We start from the raw sequence: 19,044 nt of genomic DNA, 5'->3' as shown, positions 1-19,044 counted from the left end.
TTTCATCTTTAGTACAGTAATAATAAGAGTGAAGAAAAGTATTTAAATTTTGATGAGAAATTACTTTGTTTCTATGTTTTATCTTCACTTTCTTGCTTATGTTCTTTATCTTCGCTTGATTGTTGTCTCCTTCTCTTCTTGTGTCCGTACTTATTCTTTTCTGCTTAGTGAAAAATTCATATTTTAAACTTAAATTGTCTATAAAAAGTAATATTGTATTATATACCTTTTCTTTTAGCTGTTTGTACATTTCTGTTCATGTCAGTATTATATTTTTCTATTCTTTTTTTTACCATACTCTCACGAGCTACAGCTATTTCATCTTCCAGATACCATCGCAGAGGACCTCCACATCGTTCACATACCAATCGATCGTTCAAAGGTCCAAGAGCACCACCCCTTGAAGTACCAGCGTGATTATCATTTCCTCCGCGTAATCTATTTTGATATCCACCTCGTAGTCCATTTGTATATACACTTCGTCGTCTACCCGCATTTCTACCTCGTCCACCTTTTTGAAATCCTTTTTGACCGCCGCGTAGTCCGGAAGATGAAAGTTCGTCTTCGTTAATGCGAAATTTAATATCAGGTCCTTCGTTGGTTGTGCCGCGTGAGAGAAAAGGTAGTATCGAAACTTTGTGTTTCGAAAACCCTGGATTATCCTTGACGTCACAACAGAATCCATAAGGTTTTAATAAAAGGTTTTGTTTCGATGTGGCAACATGATGTTTCCTCGATGTTCCACCTTTTTTCATCTTGCCAAAAATTGTACTACTGATAATTTTGATTTAAGCCAGAAAATTAACGAAAAAGAATTATGAAAGCATTTTAGGATTTTGTAGGATGTTAGATTTTGAGTTTTGTAGTTTAGAGTTTTGTAAAGGATGATAGGTTTGGAAAGTTTGAAACGACTATCTGCAAGAATCATTTATTATTTTTGTTTGTTGTATCAATACAAATGAAAATGTCTTCATTTTGACTATACTTTAATTTCATTAGTTTATCTTCTCGTAATTAAAAGTCAAAGATACAGGAAGACGAATACAATCTTCCCGCTATGGTGACGTAGGCGCGTTAATTTTTATTGGTCAGCTCTTACAGCACGTGTATTTTATTATGCGACGTTTTACATAAATTGATGTCAAAACATTAAGAAAGATGTGTTTGAAGATCATCGATCATCCCGATTAAAATTATGAATTCTTCTACTTTGTCGTCTGGAACTTTGGGCCACTCGCCAGGGCAACGAGCCTCAGAACCTGAGGATTCCGAATTAACCTCTAGTGGAAATCAAACTTCAAAAATCTTGAATCAAATGAAATCAGAATTACAGGAGCAAAAGCAACAAAAACGATTACTTCGGGAGCTGCATTTAAAACGTGTTCAATCATTGCGAAAGGAATTGGATTACATCAAAGCAACTGAGTGGAGATATCAATCAATCGACCGGTACATCCTAATTATCATACTTTTTAATTTAAAAATATTTCTTACTCGTAATATTAACTCAAATTAATTAAATGTTTTTAGGTATATGGATAGAAATAATAGAAATTAAACATGTTTTCACTTATATATAATGTTATTAAGTATACTATGGGATATAAGTCGGCTAATACAAGCGATACAGACGAAATAAATAATGTTATAGCTCGTATCGAAAGCGCTCATAAAGAAGAAATACAGAAAGATGAATATCTTAGTAATCATGATTACTGCTATAAAACGGGAAATATTACTTATATTTCCAAAGACTATGTGGTAGTTGATCATTCTCATATGTGCGATAGAGCAAACATCTCAGTGAATAATTTAAAAGTAGGTGATACAGTTCAGTGTTTGGTATCTCAAAATAATCATGAGAATGAATACAAAATACAGCAAATTATTTCTATGACAGATGATTCTTGGGATGATGTAGTCACAGATCCCCAAAGAAATATTGTAGAACCAAAAACCTTAATCAAATGCATAGTTGGAAAAGTAATTGACCGTAAGAATCGTTTGATAATTGTAGAACCTAAAAATATTTCTGTTGATTTAAATAAGGTACAATCTGAATTTATTCCTGTGATTGGAGACTGGTTGAAACTGGATGCAGAAGTAGAGATTAATGAAAATTCTGATAATCTAAATGATATAATATTAAAAATCCAAAAAATACAACCTCTGAGATCTAAGTTAGATCATGGAACTGTATCTAGTTATGATTCAATTAAAGAAATTGGTTCCATTGGCAAAGATATTGTCTTTAACAAAAGAATATGCGAATCTGGTTACATTCCTTGTGTTGGTGATAAAGTAATTAGTGACAGTATTGAAAGTGACCAAGGAATTTATACATGGAGATCATTAGTTGTGGTTCCACTATTTCAGGTAAATTTTGATTTAGACGGGGATAAGTATTTTAAACAATCAACTAATAAAAGGTATTTGCAGGTTCCTGGAAAAGAAACCAAGTTACCAATACTATGCAATACTTTCAGAACTAACAGAAATTTAGATGAACTTATGAAAGACAAATGTGGTATAGTTATCAGTAATAATTTAAATATTGAATTAGATGTATTGGAGGAACAAACCTTAATAGTTACAGTACAAAATGTAGGTAATACTACTCATGTATTACGTAAAGGTTGTTTCATGTCAAAAAGAAATCAGTCTCAACTAGCTTTAATGCAACCACCTACACTTAATACAGTTTCAGTATTAAATCCTTCTGACGAATTAACTTACATATTTAAATGTGCAGCAAAATTTATTGGTACAAGTGAAGAATTATTTATCTTTAATTTTAAAGACTTTGAAATTGGAAGAGTTTTTCGTATAAATGTTCGACCTAAAAATGTACAAAGCAAAACATGCGTGAAAAGTGATAATATTAAAGCTAATAAATCTGGGCAGATATTAGATCTGGATGAATGGAGTCAAATGACCTACATTCCAGGTATTCGTCCATGTAAACCACCTGCATTTATTAAAGTACGAAATGTGATATTCAAAGTTCCTCGACATTACTGGAATGTAATATCAAAATGTATAGATGAAAGGAAATCACAAACTGAATGTGAATATGATATAGGAAACGCTATACCTTGTTTACTAAACAGGCTCAGTTTTGAGGTTTATAAAGATCGTTTTCACGCGTTACTATATTTAGAAGAAATTGCTCAAACAATAAGTATGCAGCAATATAATCTGGAAAGTACAGTTATGAGACGTGCCGGGGACTATTTAGTTATGGAAGTACCAGGACTTGCAGAGAAACGTCCATCCTTAATTATTGGCGATAGAGCTATAGTATCTTTTAAATGGGATAATACTCAAGGTATGTTGTTAAACATGTATGGATCAATAAGTTTTAACTAATGAGTCAGAGTTTTAATGTTTAATATTTAAAACAGGCCAATTAAAATATGAAGGGTTTATCCATAGAATTACAAATACGGACATTTTTTTGAAATTCAACTACAAATTTCATCAAGATTATAATTACGAAGACTGTCAAGTGACATTTAAATGCTCAAATTCTGCCGTGCAACGTTGTCATAATGCAATTAATATGGCTGTACATCGCCTCGGTTCCAACTTTTTGTTTCCTACATATGTAATTGAGAAAGAATCTCAGGTAGATCTCGAAGAGTTTGAAACAAACGACAAGCCAGTTTCTAAACAACTGGGTCATCAGCGAAATGATTCTGTGTCATCAGAATCTTCTACTAGCAGTACACCTACAAGTAATAAATCAAGTAATACGTCAAGATCATCGACAAAAATATCCGTCGTACAAAGATTATTTAATGTTAAACCAATTCAAGAAAATAAAGAATGTGAAACAAGCTCTATTACGTTAACAAAAAACAATCAAGACGTTGAAACACACAAAAAAACAGACGTTGATAAAAATTTATTAGACAAAACATTATCAAGAAATTCAAGAGAAACATCAGTCTCTTCTTACAACACTGAATTACAACCGTACATTACACAAATAAAAAAACGAAAGTTAATTTGGTTCAATCAAAATCTCAATTATTACCAGAAGGAAGCTGTAAAAAACATATTAAAAGGACACGCACGGCCACTACCTTATGTGATATTCGGACCACCCGGTACAGGAAAAACTATTACTTTGTGTGAAACAATTCTGCAAATTTTATCAACTATACCTGAAAGTCGACTATTAATTGCAACACCATCTAATAGTTCAGCAAATCTTATAGCAGAACGGCTTCTGGATAGTGGTGTTCTTAAACCTGGTGATATGGTATATACTATTTTATTTTTATTTGATTAATAATGGAAATATGTTTTAAAATTTAGATATTTTTTAACAGGTACGGCTTATAGCACATCATTACTTAAGTAGTGATTCTATATCTGGTAAGTTATTACCGTATTGTGCCACTGCAGAAATAGCAGATGAAAAGTCAGTTGCAAAAACAAGATATAATGGAGAAGGTCCAAAGTTAAATTGCACTATGAGTATAATTGGTCGTCACAGAATTACTGTTGGTACCTGTATTGCTTTGGGAATATTGAACAACATGGGTTTCCCGCGTGGACACTTTTCACATGTACTGATCGATGAAGCTGGTCAAGCAACAGAGCCAGAAATTATGATTCCACTAAATTTTATTCATTTTGATTATGGACAAGTCATTCTTGCGGGTGATCCATTACAACTTGGTCCAGTTGTACAGAGTAGATTAGCAAAGAATTTTGGTTTAGACGAGTCGTTTTTAACGAGATTGTTACGTCACTTCCCTTACCAAAAAGATCCTAATGGTTTTGAATCACAATATGATCCAAGGCTGGTCACAAAGCTTGTTATAAATTATCGAAGTTTACCGGAAATACTTGAATTATCAAGTTCGCTATTCTATGATTCTGAATTAATAGCACAGGTACAAATATTTATTTAAACAAAATACATTTATTAAGTTTATATGTGAGATAATTAATGAAAAAATATTTGTAGATATCGCCAAAGAAAAGCAAAGAAGCAAAACTTTTACAAACATTAGCTAGTGAATTACCAGAAAGAAATGGTGCGCCACCAGCTATAATCTTTCATGGTGTAAATGGAGAAAACTGTAAAGACAGTGATAGTCCAAGTTGGTATAATCCGGAAGAAGCAACGCAAGCATATCTTTACTTACTGAAGTTATATAAATGTGGTCTTTCCCCCGATGATCTGGGAATTATAACTCCTTATCAAAAACAGGTAAAATCATTAAATATAATTGATGAAAAAGTAATTATTAAATATCTTTACACCCTATTTTAATGATTTTTTTATGTAGGTTTATCAAATTCGTGAATTACTTATGGAATTAAACGTGGATTTACCAAAAATTAGCAGCGTCGAAGGATTTCAAGGCCAAGAACGTAACGTTATCATTATTTCAGCTGTACGATCTTCAAGTAATTTTATAAACGAAGATATCAAACACTCCCTTGGATTTGTGGCTTGTCCTCGAAGACTCAATGTCGCAATTACTCGTGCTCGTGCTTTGGTAATAATTTTAGGTAATCCTTACCTTTTAGCCCAAGATCCATACTGGCGAAGCGTTTTAATATATTGCATTAATCGAAATTCTTATACCGGATGTACCTTTACCTTATCTGATATAGACGACGCACAGACAGAAATAAGTACTGATACTACTGACAAAATGAATAATTTATAATGATTTGTGATAGTAGTACATGGGTTTTTTATTTATCAAGATATCTGTTATTAAATTATAAAATTACATTTTTTGTCTAATATACAGTACTTGATATCCGTACATATATTACAGAAAATGATACATTTTATTTTGTTGATTGAATACTTTTTAAAACAGAATATTTATTTAGAATATTCCAAATTTTGTACAGGGGCTGCAGAATAATACACTTTAAACAGAAGTATTCTGAATTATATTTCTTTTCTGCATATTTTCAGTAATAAAACGCGAAAATACATTTGATGAAAAAGTACATTTTGTACGTTGTAACGTATGCATGTATGTATACCGCAGTTCACCAGAGTCCATAACTGGGAAAAGACCAGTTTTCGTTCTTCGCGCTTCTCCAGTGCGCATCTTCGCCCTGATTGGCGATACTTCCAAACGAAGTGGAAAGCGATTAGCAGAGAGCTCGCTGCGTTCCCCCACCATCTTCCAACCTGCGCGTCGCAGTTATGGACTCTGGTGAACTGCGGTATATGTATGTATATGTGTAGTGTTTATAATAATGTATATTTTTATTCATTCGATTTGAATTTCACAAAGCTGTATGAATAAAAATATATTTATCCTATTATATACCGCAAATTTTTTAAATATATAAAACTGAATTGTCTCAGTGTTAGGTATCATGTGTACATTATATCGCAATGTCACAAATCCAGATTCCAAGAAGTTTGATACTGTAAAAAAAAATATTTTTTACTATAATTTGTACGACATCAGAAATTAAGTCATGTTTGAAATAAAAAGATTTTTATGTTTCGGATCTATGCCCGTAGTTTGGTAAATGGATAATAACTTCAATATAATTCTTTTCTTATTTTCATGGTGACAGCATTGTTAAAAATGCAATCGTGTAATAATTCAGAAAGTTTCATAAAAATGTATGAAAAATGATTGTGAATGATACTGACCTCGATTAGTTCCATACTATACTAACAGGATCCTGGTTTTTAGCTTTTAATTTGCGTTCAATTAAGTTTTCTAATGCTTCACTTCGTACACTTAAAGTTTCAATTTTTTCAACCAGTTGTTGATACGGTGAAGCAGGTTGACCGCCCATAACAACATGCCCCAATTTACTGTCTATTTTGGCATCTAATCGTGCATTACGAATTAAATTAACGATCCAACATTCGGCTACATCTGCTTTCATGTTAAGTTTTTCTGCAAGCATTCTGTAACATAAAGAAACGTTTTAAGATTTTAAAGAACATGGTATTTATTTAACTGTAAAATTAAAAGTAAAATTGCTATACCCGATGCTTATACACTGATGGATTCTGCAAAATGTCTCGAAGATCATTAAACGAGCATTCTCTACAAATTCACTTAGTAATGCAATCAAGAAGAAATCATTAAATACGACCGTTTGACATTCCTGTAACTTTTGTCTTGCTCCATCAAAATCAAAATTGACATATAAATGCTCTAGAAATTCGGTAATCGGGTCACGATATGTATAAGATTCCTGTTGTATTACTTTTACAAGATCCTTTAGTATAGATCGTCTGGAACGATTAACGATAACAGCTGCGGCTAGATATCGCAATATATGTGGGCACATTGTTTGAATAGCATTTAAATAACTGCAATAGTAATACATAATTAGTTTCCTTCAGTTATAGTATTTAAAATACTGTATAATAATTATTATAATAATAGCAACGTACTGTGGTCGGTAAAGGAACATTTCGATAATTAAATCTCTACCCTTCACGTGATTGAAAAATACAAATAAACTCCAATGAATAAGCCATGTTCTTTGTTGTAATACCTGAAGAGAGTTTCCTATAACATTGCTATCAATGTACTCTCTTAATTTGTTTACATCTTCTAATGCAGTTTCCCAGTTTTGTACTAAGATTTCTGATGCCAATTTGCCCCAAAGTACATTTAAATAATTCTAAAAATAGTACAGCTTTCTATTATAAGAGCAACGTATTAAAATCTTACAAATTATTTATAGTAAATTCATACCTTATCTGTTGGTGACATTATAAGCATATAAAAGTATAAATATGATGTGGAAACAGAATAATTTCCACACTCATACCGATATTTTGCTAGTTTGACAAAACTGTCCATCATTTCAACCCTAAACTGTAAACATCAATACAAAATTGAAGTTATTTAATATTATCCAAACATACCTACATACAATGTTACATAAAGTAATATTTTAATTACATGTTGTTCATGTATTATTTAAAGATGTTACACTTACATCAGATTCCTGGGTAAGGTAATTATTTAATGCTTTAGAATCTCTCATATTCTCCATTTTCTTCATAACTTCTTCATTATTCATAAGTGCAACAACAACTGATACATTATTTTGTAAATAACCAAGCTCTTGAAGAACATCTGCACGGCGTGCTTTCAACTCCTACAAGTAACATTATCAATCATACTTGTCATTTATTATCATAAACATTTGTTCATACCTCTGGTACTTCTAAATTAGGATAAAGCTGTTTCCTGATGTCAATAGTATAATCTATCATATTGGTTTTGCTAAGAATATCCAGTTTAGCTTGAAGTAATTCATCCTCATCATAAATCTGAAAAGTGTAATATATATTATTATACGTTTATCATAATACGTATTATAATATGGTACAATTATACGTTTTGGTTATAATCGAAACGTATACAGCAAAAGTATTCTGTTTCCTGATATACCTGTTTTGCAGATAAGAATTCCAAAAGAGGAAAGACTAAATGCCGATCAAGATATTGTCCTATACGTGACGTTAGATCAAATTTTGCCATTTTGCTGTTGATAAAAGATCAAACAAATTCAATTCTAACCACACTTGGTAAGCAAAAGAGCGAGCACGCTTTACAACCAGTGACTGTGGATATAAAAAGACCGTACATGCCTTTATTCTTGAGAAATCATGATTTTGGGGGTCTCAGACGTCAACAAGGTAAAACAGACCACAAATTACTTCCTTGTTTTTTCTGTAGGGCGCAGTTCGTTCGTTTTCTGCGTTCGACCACGCGCTCATTCGTAGCTCGTATATCTGAATATGTCCAAAAAAAATAATAATAGGAACAAAAAATAATGATAGTACATCTAATTGTTTAACAAATTTAACTTCAATTACTTTGGAAAATAAATCATTTTAGAAAAGCAATAAATTAATTAAAGAATCGAAGAGTATTTGTAACTGTTATTATTGTATAACGTTCAATAACTATTTGATAAAAATCAAATTTATATTAAAACACAATAATCACTTCTTAATATTGTATAAAAATTAAATAATTCAAACAAATTTATTGGATATCCGTGTATAAAAGTTATAAAAATAATAAATTTCAATAGATATAACAATAATTTAATTAACAAACAATTGTAAAATTAAAAACAATAATTAAATAATTTTTAATAGAATAATTAAATAAAATTTTGCAATATACCCACGCGGAAATGTAAAGAAATAAACAATTTAAATCGATATAACAATAATTTGATTAATAAACAATTGTAAAATATAAAATAATAATTAAACAAATATCAGATAGAAATAGTTAAATCTGCGGAACCGGTGAAGCGGAACGCCATGCTTGATTGCGCGCGCCGCGCGCCGGTACAAGCGCGACCTGTAGAGAGGTCAAATCTAATCAGTCTTATCGCGACCGCTGAAGGATACGGATGGATCTGTCAAACATATACCGGTACGGGTTGATACCTTGGATATTCGTGCATGGATTTATCAGTGTATTACCACAAGTGTTACTGTGTTTGCCTATAGTGTTTCCTATAGTGTTTCCCATGTGTTTTGGAATATTTATACGGATATATTAGTTCGTTTTATGGTGTGGAACCCCATGTACCTGCATGTGCTTTATTGTGTTTTATGGTGTGGCACCCCATGTACCTGCATGTGCTTTATTGTGTTTTATGGTGTGGTTCCCTATGTGCTTTGGCATATTTTTACGGATTTATTAGTGGGTTTTATGGAGTGGTACCCTATGTGTCTTGGCATATTTATACGGATTTATTAGTGGGTTTTATGGAGTAGTACCCTTTGTGTTTTGGCATATTTATACGGATTTATTAGTAGGTTTTATGGATTGGTACCCTATGTGTTTTACTATAATTTTGCAAATATTTTATAGTGTTCAATGGTTTTGATCTTCGAGTGTTTTGGGATGTATTTGCATGTGTTTTACCGTGTTTTATGGTGTAGTTATTCCCATATAGTTTTGCATGCATATTTTTGAATTATCCTATATATTAGCATATTAACTACAACAAATTGAGAGAAAACATATATCGTTCAAGAGTCGTGATTTACATGCTTCTAGATGAGTGCTTTGGCCAGTGGGGGTACCATTTCTTTGACGAGCCAACAGTCGAGCTATGGATCAATCTAAGATGCGCGGCGAGTGCAGTAGTGCAAGTCAACGATCGGTGAGTCGCATGCTTTAAAGTTCCTCCGGTTCCCATCATGTCGTAGGACGAATGGTCTGTAGCGACACGGGAATTGGTTGTAATTTTTATTTTTTGAGCGAGCATAGTGACCCACGAATATCACTGTATTATTTTATACAATGATAATCGTGCAAATTGCTTTTTTGTGTATTTTATGCCTTAGCTCAGGATAGGGTTTTCTTGTACATATTTACATATATAGATTTCGAGTTTAAAAATGTACAGAAGTCGGATGACCCTCCGACTTCACAGTACACTTTCTTTTTTATATGTACAAGAATTTATTTCGCGATGAGCGGATTTCAATATCAAAGTAATAAGCATGAATACTATTAATTCAGCAAAAAGGTATGATTTTATTAGAGTGTGAAAGTTGAATTGAACTCGGGTGTCGGAGGCGTCCCAGGACGTTCTCCCTAGGTGTAGGCATTTTTGCACTCGGGTGGTTGTATGAGAACCGTGGAGTGAATTTTTGTGAGAATGATTTTTGCCCTTTTTTAAATATAGCGATAGGCAGGCAGGTAGTTTACTTCTGGTGTGATTGAGTTTAGTTTATAAGTAGGCAGGGCCAGAGCAAGCTTTCATGTTTCTCTTCGTATTCTCCTCTAATACGTGAGAAGCTTGTATCTGGGGTTGGGAAACCAAAAATCAAGGGAAAAGATGAAAATGCAATTTAATTAATTTATCAATTAATTAATTTAGCATTCTCTCTTGATTTTTTCAAGGCCAAGCCTTATTAGTTTGTAAGTCGTAGTCGTGGTACTAGACCCGATTACAAAAATGAAGTATTAAAGTGAAAGTGCTGTGAAGTGAAGTGAAGTGAAGTGAAGTGAAGTGAAATTAAAAAGTGTTTTGTGCTTGGACATTTGCAAAAATTGTGCAGGTATGCGAGTAGCGATTCAAGGGATCGTTGCTCGTTTACGTGTTACGTTTTTACAAATGTCTGAGCAAACGTAAAATTTTCGCGAGTGATTTTTGTAAGGCTATTGCCGAAGAAAGAAGAGGCTATATGCTGAAGAGCCCCGGCAAAATTTGCCCAGAAGAGGGGAACTACTAATGGCTCTCCATCTTCGGATGGACAGTCATTCTGTCACTATGCTCGCTAATTTGCTTTTTTCATTTTTTGTGTTTTTCCTTGAACGGTATGAATAATACGGTCCAAGACGTATTAAACTCGAAATTTTACGAGTTCAATACCCAGCTCGGTGAATGGTCAACTCGCGATTTTATTTCCCCTATTTATTTTTCGTTTATTACTTTATCGAAATAAATTATTCTTTTCTTATTGATTTGCACATCAATTATATTTCATGTTCTTATTTTAAATAGGTTCAGTTTATTTAATCTGGATGAGTTTTCATTTTATTAAATATCTCTGAGATTGGAATGGTAATTATATTTTCTGTTCTCGGTATTTTTCATTTCAATTGTAATTGAAATTATGATGTTAATTATATTTTCTATTTCAGCATTTTATTGTTGAATTGTTATTTTGTTAATTGTTACTGAAATTATGATGTTAATTATATTTTCTATTTCAGCATTTTATTATTGAAAGTTTTATGTTGTTTGTTTTGGGGGGTTTTATGATTTTAGGGAGGTCACTATTTTATTTCAGGAAATTATTCTCTTCTTATTGATTTTATATGTAAATCATATCTAATGTTCTCACATCATATATTCGTATTCTGGTGTCTTTTATTAAATGGTTCTGAGGTTGCAATGTCAATTGCTTTCTGTTTTCGTATTCTACCCTTTCAATTGTTACTGAGACTATAATATTAATAATCATCTTTTCTATTACAGCATTTTGTTGTTCAATTGTTATTTTCTCAATTATTGCTGAAATTATGATGTTAATTATATTTTCTGTTTCAACATTTTATCGTTTAAATTGGTATTTAATGTTGTCTCTCTTTGAGAATTTTATTATTTTAGGTGGGTCATTAATGTAGCCACCTCCACGTGGTGTGACCTGGTAATCGGTATCGTTTTCTAAACATTTATCACACGATAATTTTTAGAGAACGATATCGAGCTGAGAGCTACGATTCGGTTAACATAAAGTCGTAAAATCAATTTTTCGAGCGAACAGGTTATTTTTTTTTATTCTGATTCTTTTCTTCGGAAGGATCTATCCTTAGGTCTTATATTTTGCTATTTGTTCATAAATCTCACTTTTTAGGTCTTATATTTCCCTATTTCCGGTCAAATTCATCGTTATCTTGAACAAATGTTTCACGATTTGTTCATTTTTAGGTCTTATATTTTGCTATTTGTTCATAAATCTCTCTTTTTAGGTCTTATATTTCCCTATTTCCGGTAAAATCCATCACTATCCTGAACAAGTGAGTTTCACGATTTGTTCGTTTTTCGTTCTTATATTTCGCTAGATCCGGTCAAACCCATCACTATCCCGAACAACTGAGTTTCACGATTTGTTCGTTTTTCGTTCTTATATTTCGCTAGTTGCTAAGGGGTCCCTGAAACCCCGGGTACCATAAAATCGGTGTCACTGGTTACCTCGGGGTCTCAGATACACTGAATGCCGTAGCGTCGGTAAGCAAAGATTGTTATCGGTGCTTCGGGGTCCCTGGCACCCCGGATGCTCTAATATTGGTATGTAGAGATACTTACCGGCGTTTCGGGGTCCTTGGCACCCCGGATGCTATATTATTGGTATGCAAAGATACTCATCGGCATTGTGGGGTCCTTAATACTCCAATATGATAACAGGTCGGTACGCAGAGATAGTCATTGGTGCTTTGGGGTCCTTGGCACCCCGGAGGCTATATTATTGGTATGCAAAGATAGCCATCGGCATTTTGGGATCCTTAATACCCCAATATGATAACAGGTCGGTACGCAGAGATAGTCATTGGTGCTTTGGGGTGCTTGGCACCCCGGATGCTGTATTATTCGTATGCAAAGATAGCCATCGGCATTTTCGGGTCCTTAATACCCCAATATGATAACAGGTCGGTACGCAGGGGTCGTCAATGGCGCAGCGGGGTCCCTAACTCCCCTGGATGAAATCAGGGGCGTATGAAGAGGGCACAACCAGTATAATAATTATCTTCTAATTTTTTTCCAGAGTTTATTTAATTTACTTCATTTATTTTTTCTTGCTTATTAAATAAGCTCATCGAAGGGGAATAACATTTATATCCCTCTTCTACGTCTCAACCGAGGACCCCATGTATTTTACTCTTTCTAGTTATTTATATAATTTTATCCCACATTGTAGTCCAAGGCCATCTGTGCATCCCTTACGATCCTGCATTGCTTACATCCCTGCAACCCTGAAATCACTTTTTTTTTTTTAACGTGGTGGAAATCTTTAGAAAGACACCTTCAGCCCCCCTCGGGAGGGGCCGGAGATAGTGTGGGATTTTTACCCACTAAAACCACCACGGTGGCCTGCACAGGGGCTGTAGCGAGGGCCCCTTGACCCTTCGCCATGTGCCAAACTCCGCCGACATCAGGGGGCCACACCCGATGCCAGCCCTCCTCGGACCGCGTGCTGGCCCCAGCCTCGGACCCCTACGGAATTCCTTTACATCGCTCGTTCCGTTACATCTCTGCATCCCTTACATCCCTGCATCCCTTTCATCCCAACATTCCTTACATCTCTTCATCGCTTACATCCCAACATTCCTTACATCTCTTCATCCCTTAAATCCCTCCATTCTTATCATCCCTACATTCTTTTCATCCCTACATTCCTTTCATCCCTAAATTCCTTACATCTCTGCATCCCTCATAATAAATATATTGTAAAGACTGCTTCGAGTAAAGGTAAGTGAAGGTAAGTAAAGGAATTTCACGAAAATTTCGAAAAAACGGCGCCCCCTGGCGGCAAAAATGCGAACTAAAATTTCGATGTCGAATCAGCGCCATCTGGTTTCGGAAAAAGGAACTAAACCTTGCACCATTTCTGGCCCTCTGGCGGCAAAAATGCGAACTAAAATTTCGATGTCGAATCAGCGCCATCTGGTTTCGGAAAAAGGAACTAAACCTTGCACCATTTCTGGCCCTCTGGCGGCAAAAATGTGAACTAAAATTTCGATGTCGAATCAGCGCCATCTGGTTTCGGAAAAAGGAACTAAACCTTGCACCATTTCTGGCCCTCTGGCGGCAAAAATGTGAACTAAAATTTCGATGTCGAATCAGCGCCCTCTGGTGGCGAAAAAAGGAACTAAATTTGTATAAAATCGCAGGCCTTATAGCCGCAAAAATTTCAACTGAATTTCAGCCAGGTACTGCGATGTATGGAATGCAGAAATATAAGTGATACAAGGATGTAAAGGATACAAGCATGTAAGGGATGCTGGTATATAAAGAAGGCAGGAATGTGAGGAATGCAGAGATGTAAGGGATGTGGAGATGTGAGGAATGTAGAGATGTGAGGAATACAGGGATGTAAGGGAAGCAGAGATGTAAGGGATGCAGAGATGTAAGGGATGAAGTGATGTAAGGAATGTAGGGATGAAAAAAATGCAGAGATGTAAGGGATGCATAGATGTTAAGAATACTGAGATGTAAGGGTTGCTGGGATGTAAGGAATGCAGTGATATAAGGGTGCAGAGATATAGTACATTCAGAGATATAAAGGGTGCAGACGGAAGTAATAAAATCAACACGTTCGACCTCCTAAGGAGTTTATTCAATTACAGCAAATTAAATGAATGCAGAAGATAAAATACGGGTATATGTATGCCTTTAGCTACCTACATGAAGCTAGTCGGAAGGAATAAGAGAAAGAAAAGGAACTCGGTTTACAATATTTATAAATAATATATAATATATAAAACTACATGAAATCATTTATCTTGTTATTTTTGTTATTTTATTATAAAAGATCTTCAGCATAATGACAGTTGCTCCAAAAATTAAAAGAACTTTTGCTCATAAAATATGAAACATAGAAAATTTTAATGATTTCCGCTATACGTAACGCGCCGATACGCTCTCTGTTGATGAGAGTCCTGAGTATATTTTGTGCATGCGCACTACAATTATTTATTATAAAACAAACTTGTAGATAATTAAGAAATTATTCACTCACAAACAATGAAAATGATATATTTGTAAATCACAAACGATTTCCAATCAATTACAGTTATCAGTTATCGCAAAATCTGTTTATTATAAAAAATTACTAAAAAGTTTTGGCTCACATCATGATTGAAATAAAATTGCTAATTACAAAAGAACTAATTTTGTAACAAACGTTAAAAATAGACTCACAATCAATCACAAACGATTTACAAACGAAATACACTAAGAAAAATTAAAAGTAATCATATTTTATTATTCCTTCCGGCTAGCTTCATGTACTTACATACATAGGTGTGGGTGAGCCAGCGATCCAGCGAACCCGTGGAAATCTACAGAGCGGGACGAGTCGCCATTTTCCCTAGGAAACCCTAACCTTCATCATTTACCATGCTGGATATTTCACCTGATATTTGAACTGATTTGAACGCACACCGTGTAATACTCCACACACGTGTGCTCGGAGTAAAATGGCACCACGTAGAGAATTACGATCTAACCTGAATTCAGCAAAAACTTTGAAGAAAAATACCAAGAATTGGTACGAAAATTACTTAGAATGGGAAAAGTTTGTTTCCTTATTCACAGATCCAAGAAAATTAATTATAATTGGCAGAGTGTTTATTGTTTTGGAAATTATTTTAAATGTATTGGTTATCGAAAAAGTACCATACACAGAAATTGACTGGAAAGCATACATGCAAGAAGTCGAGGGCTTTTTGAATGGAACATTGGATTACTCCAAATTGAGAGGTGATACTGGACCATTAGTGTATCCTGCAGGATTTGTTTATATATTTTCGATACTACACTACATCACGGGACGTGGAGCAAAGATAAAAATAGCGCAGTACTCCTTTGCAGCTCTGTATATAATATTACTTACTTTGGTTTTTCGAATTTATGCAAAAACTAAAAAAGTTCCTCCTTATGTCTTAATTATTATGTGCTGTACATCTTATAGAGTTCATTCTATATTTACTTTGAGACTTTTCAATGACCCAGTTGCAATGGTGTTATTGTTTGCAAGCTTGAATGCATTTTTAGACAATCATTGGTATTTAGGAAGCATTCTTTACAGCTTAGCAGTGTCTGTAAAAATGAACATTTTATTATTTGCACCAGCACTTTTAGTAGCTTATTTATGTAATTTAGGATTAATTAAGGCAACTGTACATTTGTTTATTTGTGCTTTTATTCAGTTAATATTAGGTCTTCCTTTCTTACTTAACAATCCACTTGCATATATAAAAGGTGCTTTTGATCTTGGAAGAGTTTTTGAATTTAAATGGACTGTAAATTGGAGATTTTTATCAGATAATGTTTTTATCCATCCATATTTTCATGTATTATTATTAGTACTGCATATATTAACCATAATTTATTGCATACCAACCTGGATAAAATATATGAAGTCCTATGCAAAATTAAAATATATAGAGGAAAATGTACAATCACAGTTAAAGAAGAAAGAAAAAGTAGATATGTCTACAATGAGTCAATTATTTATCTTTCCATTTTTTGTTGCAAATTTTATTGGTATAGCATTTAGTAGATCCTTGCATTATCAATTTTATATATGGTATTACCATACACTGCCTTACATTGCATGGTGTACAGATTATAAGACTGTTATAAAGTTGACCATTTTGGGAATAATAGAATTATGTTGGAATACTTATCCAAGTACTATTCTTAGTAGCGTCTTATTACATATATGTCATTTAATGTTATTATATGGCCTTCTGAAAGATAAATCTAAGAATGAATAATAAAAATAAAAATTGTATACTTCATATAGAATTGTATATTTTACCATTATAATGTTTGAATATTTAAGTACAGTATCTAAAACATTTTTAAAAGATTATTTGATATTCCTCATAAAATATAAAGATCGTATTATTAATAAAGTTGTAAATACAGATATCTATATTTGAGCCGCTATAACTGAGGTGGCGCTTAAATCAGTTTCTGTTCGATCAAACGTGGGCTGTTTTACCGACGCGGAATTCGGAGTTCGGTACTTACATTAGTACTTCATGATTATGAAACCATGAAATAATTGGTTATTATAAATAAATTCAGTTGAAAATAAATTTAAATGTTTCAATAGGTCTAATTCTGTTTTATATTAATGTGATGTGAGCGTCGAAAACTTTACCGACAGACCCTAGAAAAATCCTTAAAACGTAGAACACAAATTACGTCGTCATTACTAAACAGAATGCAACAAAATTTGAAGGACGTGTTCAGGAGGCCCTAAAGAATGACGCGCTGGTCCTTATATTATCCAAATCGTCAAAAAGTTATAAAATATTGAAATTTATGTCTGTCAACGGTCAAGAAAATGGCGGATCGGACTCACCTGCATCAATTTATTTGTAATATAAACATTTTTACGAATCGTATGTCCAAATAGAGACCAGAGCGTCATTCTTTGGGTCGGATAGAACAAAACGAGCACCCAAGGAATGATGTAAGTAAGTACAAGCCTCCAGCTAGACGAAATTCGATCGAAGTGAAGTTGGCGCGGAATATTAATATTTCTTAACAATTTATGTCTTAAAAAATTGCTCCCCATTTGCTCCGTCCCCCATTGTTTCAGTCGCAAACATTTGCAAATAAAAAAGCAGAAATTTATCATCTGCAAAATAGATAGTAAATGATCTTTTTACAAAGATATTATGGCACCAAAAAATTGCTCCCGATTTGTTTTATACGATTCAATGGTTAGATATATCGATAACAATTTATTAACAAAGAGCAATTGAAAATAAATGTTGTTGCGTATCTGCCAGTAAATTATGACGTCATAAATGACCGTTGAATATATCCACCGAGTAAAAGTAAATGTCAGCGACATCTGTCGCTTGTAAAGGCACATTTCACCCCCTTATTCGGCTATACCCTTTGTGTTCGACGATTTTCACTCGCGAAAGACGTCAAAAAGGTAAAACAGACCACAAATTTAGTTCCTCGTTTTTTCTGTAGGGCGCAGTTCGTTCATTTTCTGCGCTCGACCGCGCGCTCATTTGTAACTCGTATATGTGAAATTATGCTACAGACAAAAATATAATCTAATATTTACAAATGAGGTGTGTAACGCAAGCTTAACAATAAGTTCTTAAAAATTTGATATTATGTATATCGACAAGTTCATTACAAGACGGCACAGTATTGTAAAATACATCTTGTCATCCACTTGTTAAAAATTATCAACAATTACAAGACGGCTCTTCACGGTGCATAACAAAGATCTATATTATCATAGAAATTATTGTATAGAAATATCCCCAGCCACTCTGCAACATATTATGCTGTGCCCTATTGTAAGAAGTTAGAAAATTATATACGTGTATCCGTTTAAGAAATCGGGTTGAAAAAAGTTCTAAGACCATTGTCGTTCAATTTAATTATTTCTCACACTATTTACATGTGACTTTTTTAGTTTTTTTTACCTAAAAGTAGCGATAAAATAGGACGTCTAATTTCTATTTAGAATTAATCACGATCCATTACAGGAATGCCCGGATAATGGTCGCAGGATTGAGACCAAATTGTGACTACTATTCGGGCAGCTCGCCTTAGACGTGTCGGGGACAAAAATGAGATACATTTAAAACACTGCTTCTAAATTTTCTAATTGAAGAAAAGTAATCCAAAAACTAGTTGAAAATTATTTTCATGACAAGAGCTCGAATGTAATGGGGATGATTGGGTGACCACTATCCGAACATTATTGTGATAACATTACTTTTAATTCGACAGTGCATACGTGGGGGTCTTGCAGATCCTTAC

General features: G+C 33.6%; 4 protein-coding genes across 4 annotated transcripts; 2 read left to right on the top strand and 2 right to left on the bottom strand.

Annotated features, from left to right (window-relative positions):
- Positions 1-6: 6 nt before the first annotated feature.
- On the bottom strand, positions 7-972 carry LOC117611912 (uncharacterized). Its single transcript, XM_034340373.2, has 2 exons — positions 227-972; positions 7-160 (listed from the first exon to the last, which is right to left on the bottom strand). Exons 1-2 carry the CDS (start codon positions 753-755, stop codon positions 72-74), a joined length of 618 nt encoding a protein of 205 aa, XP_034196264.1. The 5' UTR covers positions 756-972; the 3' UTR covers positions 7-71.
- A 337-nt stretch (positions 973-1,309) lies between these two features.
- Positions 1,310-6,508, top strand: armi (probable RNA helicase armitage). Its single transcript, XM_034340371.2, has 7 exons — positions 1,310-1,449; positions 1,531-2,376; positions 2,440-3,328; positions 3,405-4,267; positions 4,338-4,907; positions 4,982-5,227; positions 5,307-6,508. Exons 2-7 carry the CDS (start codon positions 1,561-1,563, stop codon positions 5,691-5,693), a joined length of 3,771 nt encoding a protein of 1,256 aa, XP_034196262.2. The 5' UTR covers positions 1,310-1,449; positions 1,531-1,560; the 3' UTR covers positions 5,694-6,508.
- Positions 6,279-8,614, bottom strand: eIF3e (eukaryotic translation initiation factor 3 subunit E). Its single transcript, XM_034340372.2, has 8 exons — positions 8,424-8,614; positions 8,186-8,302; positions 7,966-8,127; positions 7,719-7,841; positions 7,412-7,644; positions 6,998-7,327; positions 6,653-6,916; positions 6,279-6,418 (listed from the first exon to the last, which is right to left on the bottom strand). The coding sequence occupies exons 1-7, from the start codon at positions 8,511-8,513 to the stop codon at positions 6,658-6,660; spliced, it is 1,314 nt and encodes a 437-aa protein (XP_034196263.1). The 5' UTR covers positions 8,514-8,614; the 3' UTR covers positions 6,279-6,418; positions 6,653-6,657.
- A 6,805-nt stretch (positions 8,615-15,419) lies between these two features.
- Alg3 (Alg3, alpha-1,3- mannosyltransferase) lies at positions 15,420-17,838 on the top strand. The gene has a single exon (XM_034338674.2). The coding sequence runs from the start codon at positions 15,714-15,716 to the stop codon at positions 17,013-17,015; it is 1,302 nt and encodes a 433-aa protein (XP_034194565.1). The 5' UTR covers positions 15,420-15,713; the 3' UTR covers positions 17,016-17,838.
- The last annotated feature ends 1,206 nt before the right edge of the window (positions 17,839-19,044 follow it).

This window comes from Osmia lignaria, chromosome 10 (genome assembly GCF_051020975.1).
Source record: "Osmia lignaria lignaria isolate PbOS001 chromosome 10, iyOsmLign1, whole genome shotgun sequence".
Classification (NCBI taxonomy): Eukaryota; Metazoa; Arthropoda; class Insecta; order Hymenoptera; family Megachilidae; genus Osmia; species Osmia lignaria.
Note: the sequence above shows the minus strand (reverse complement) of the source record. Positions and strands in the feature narration are given on the sequence as shown.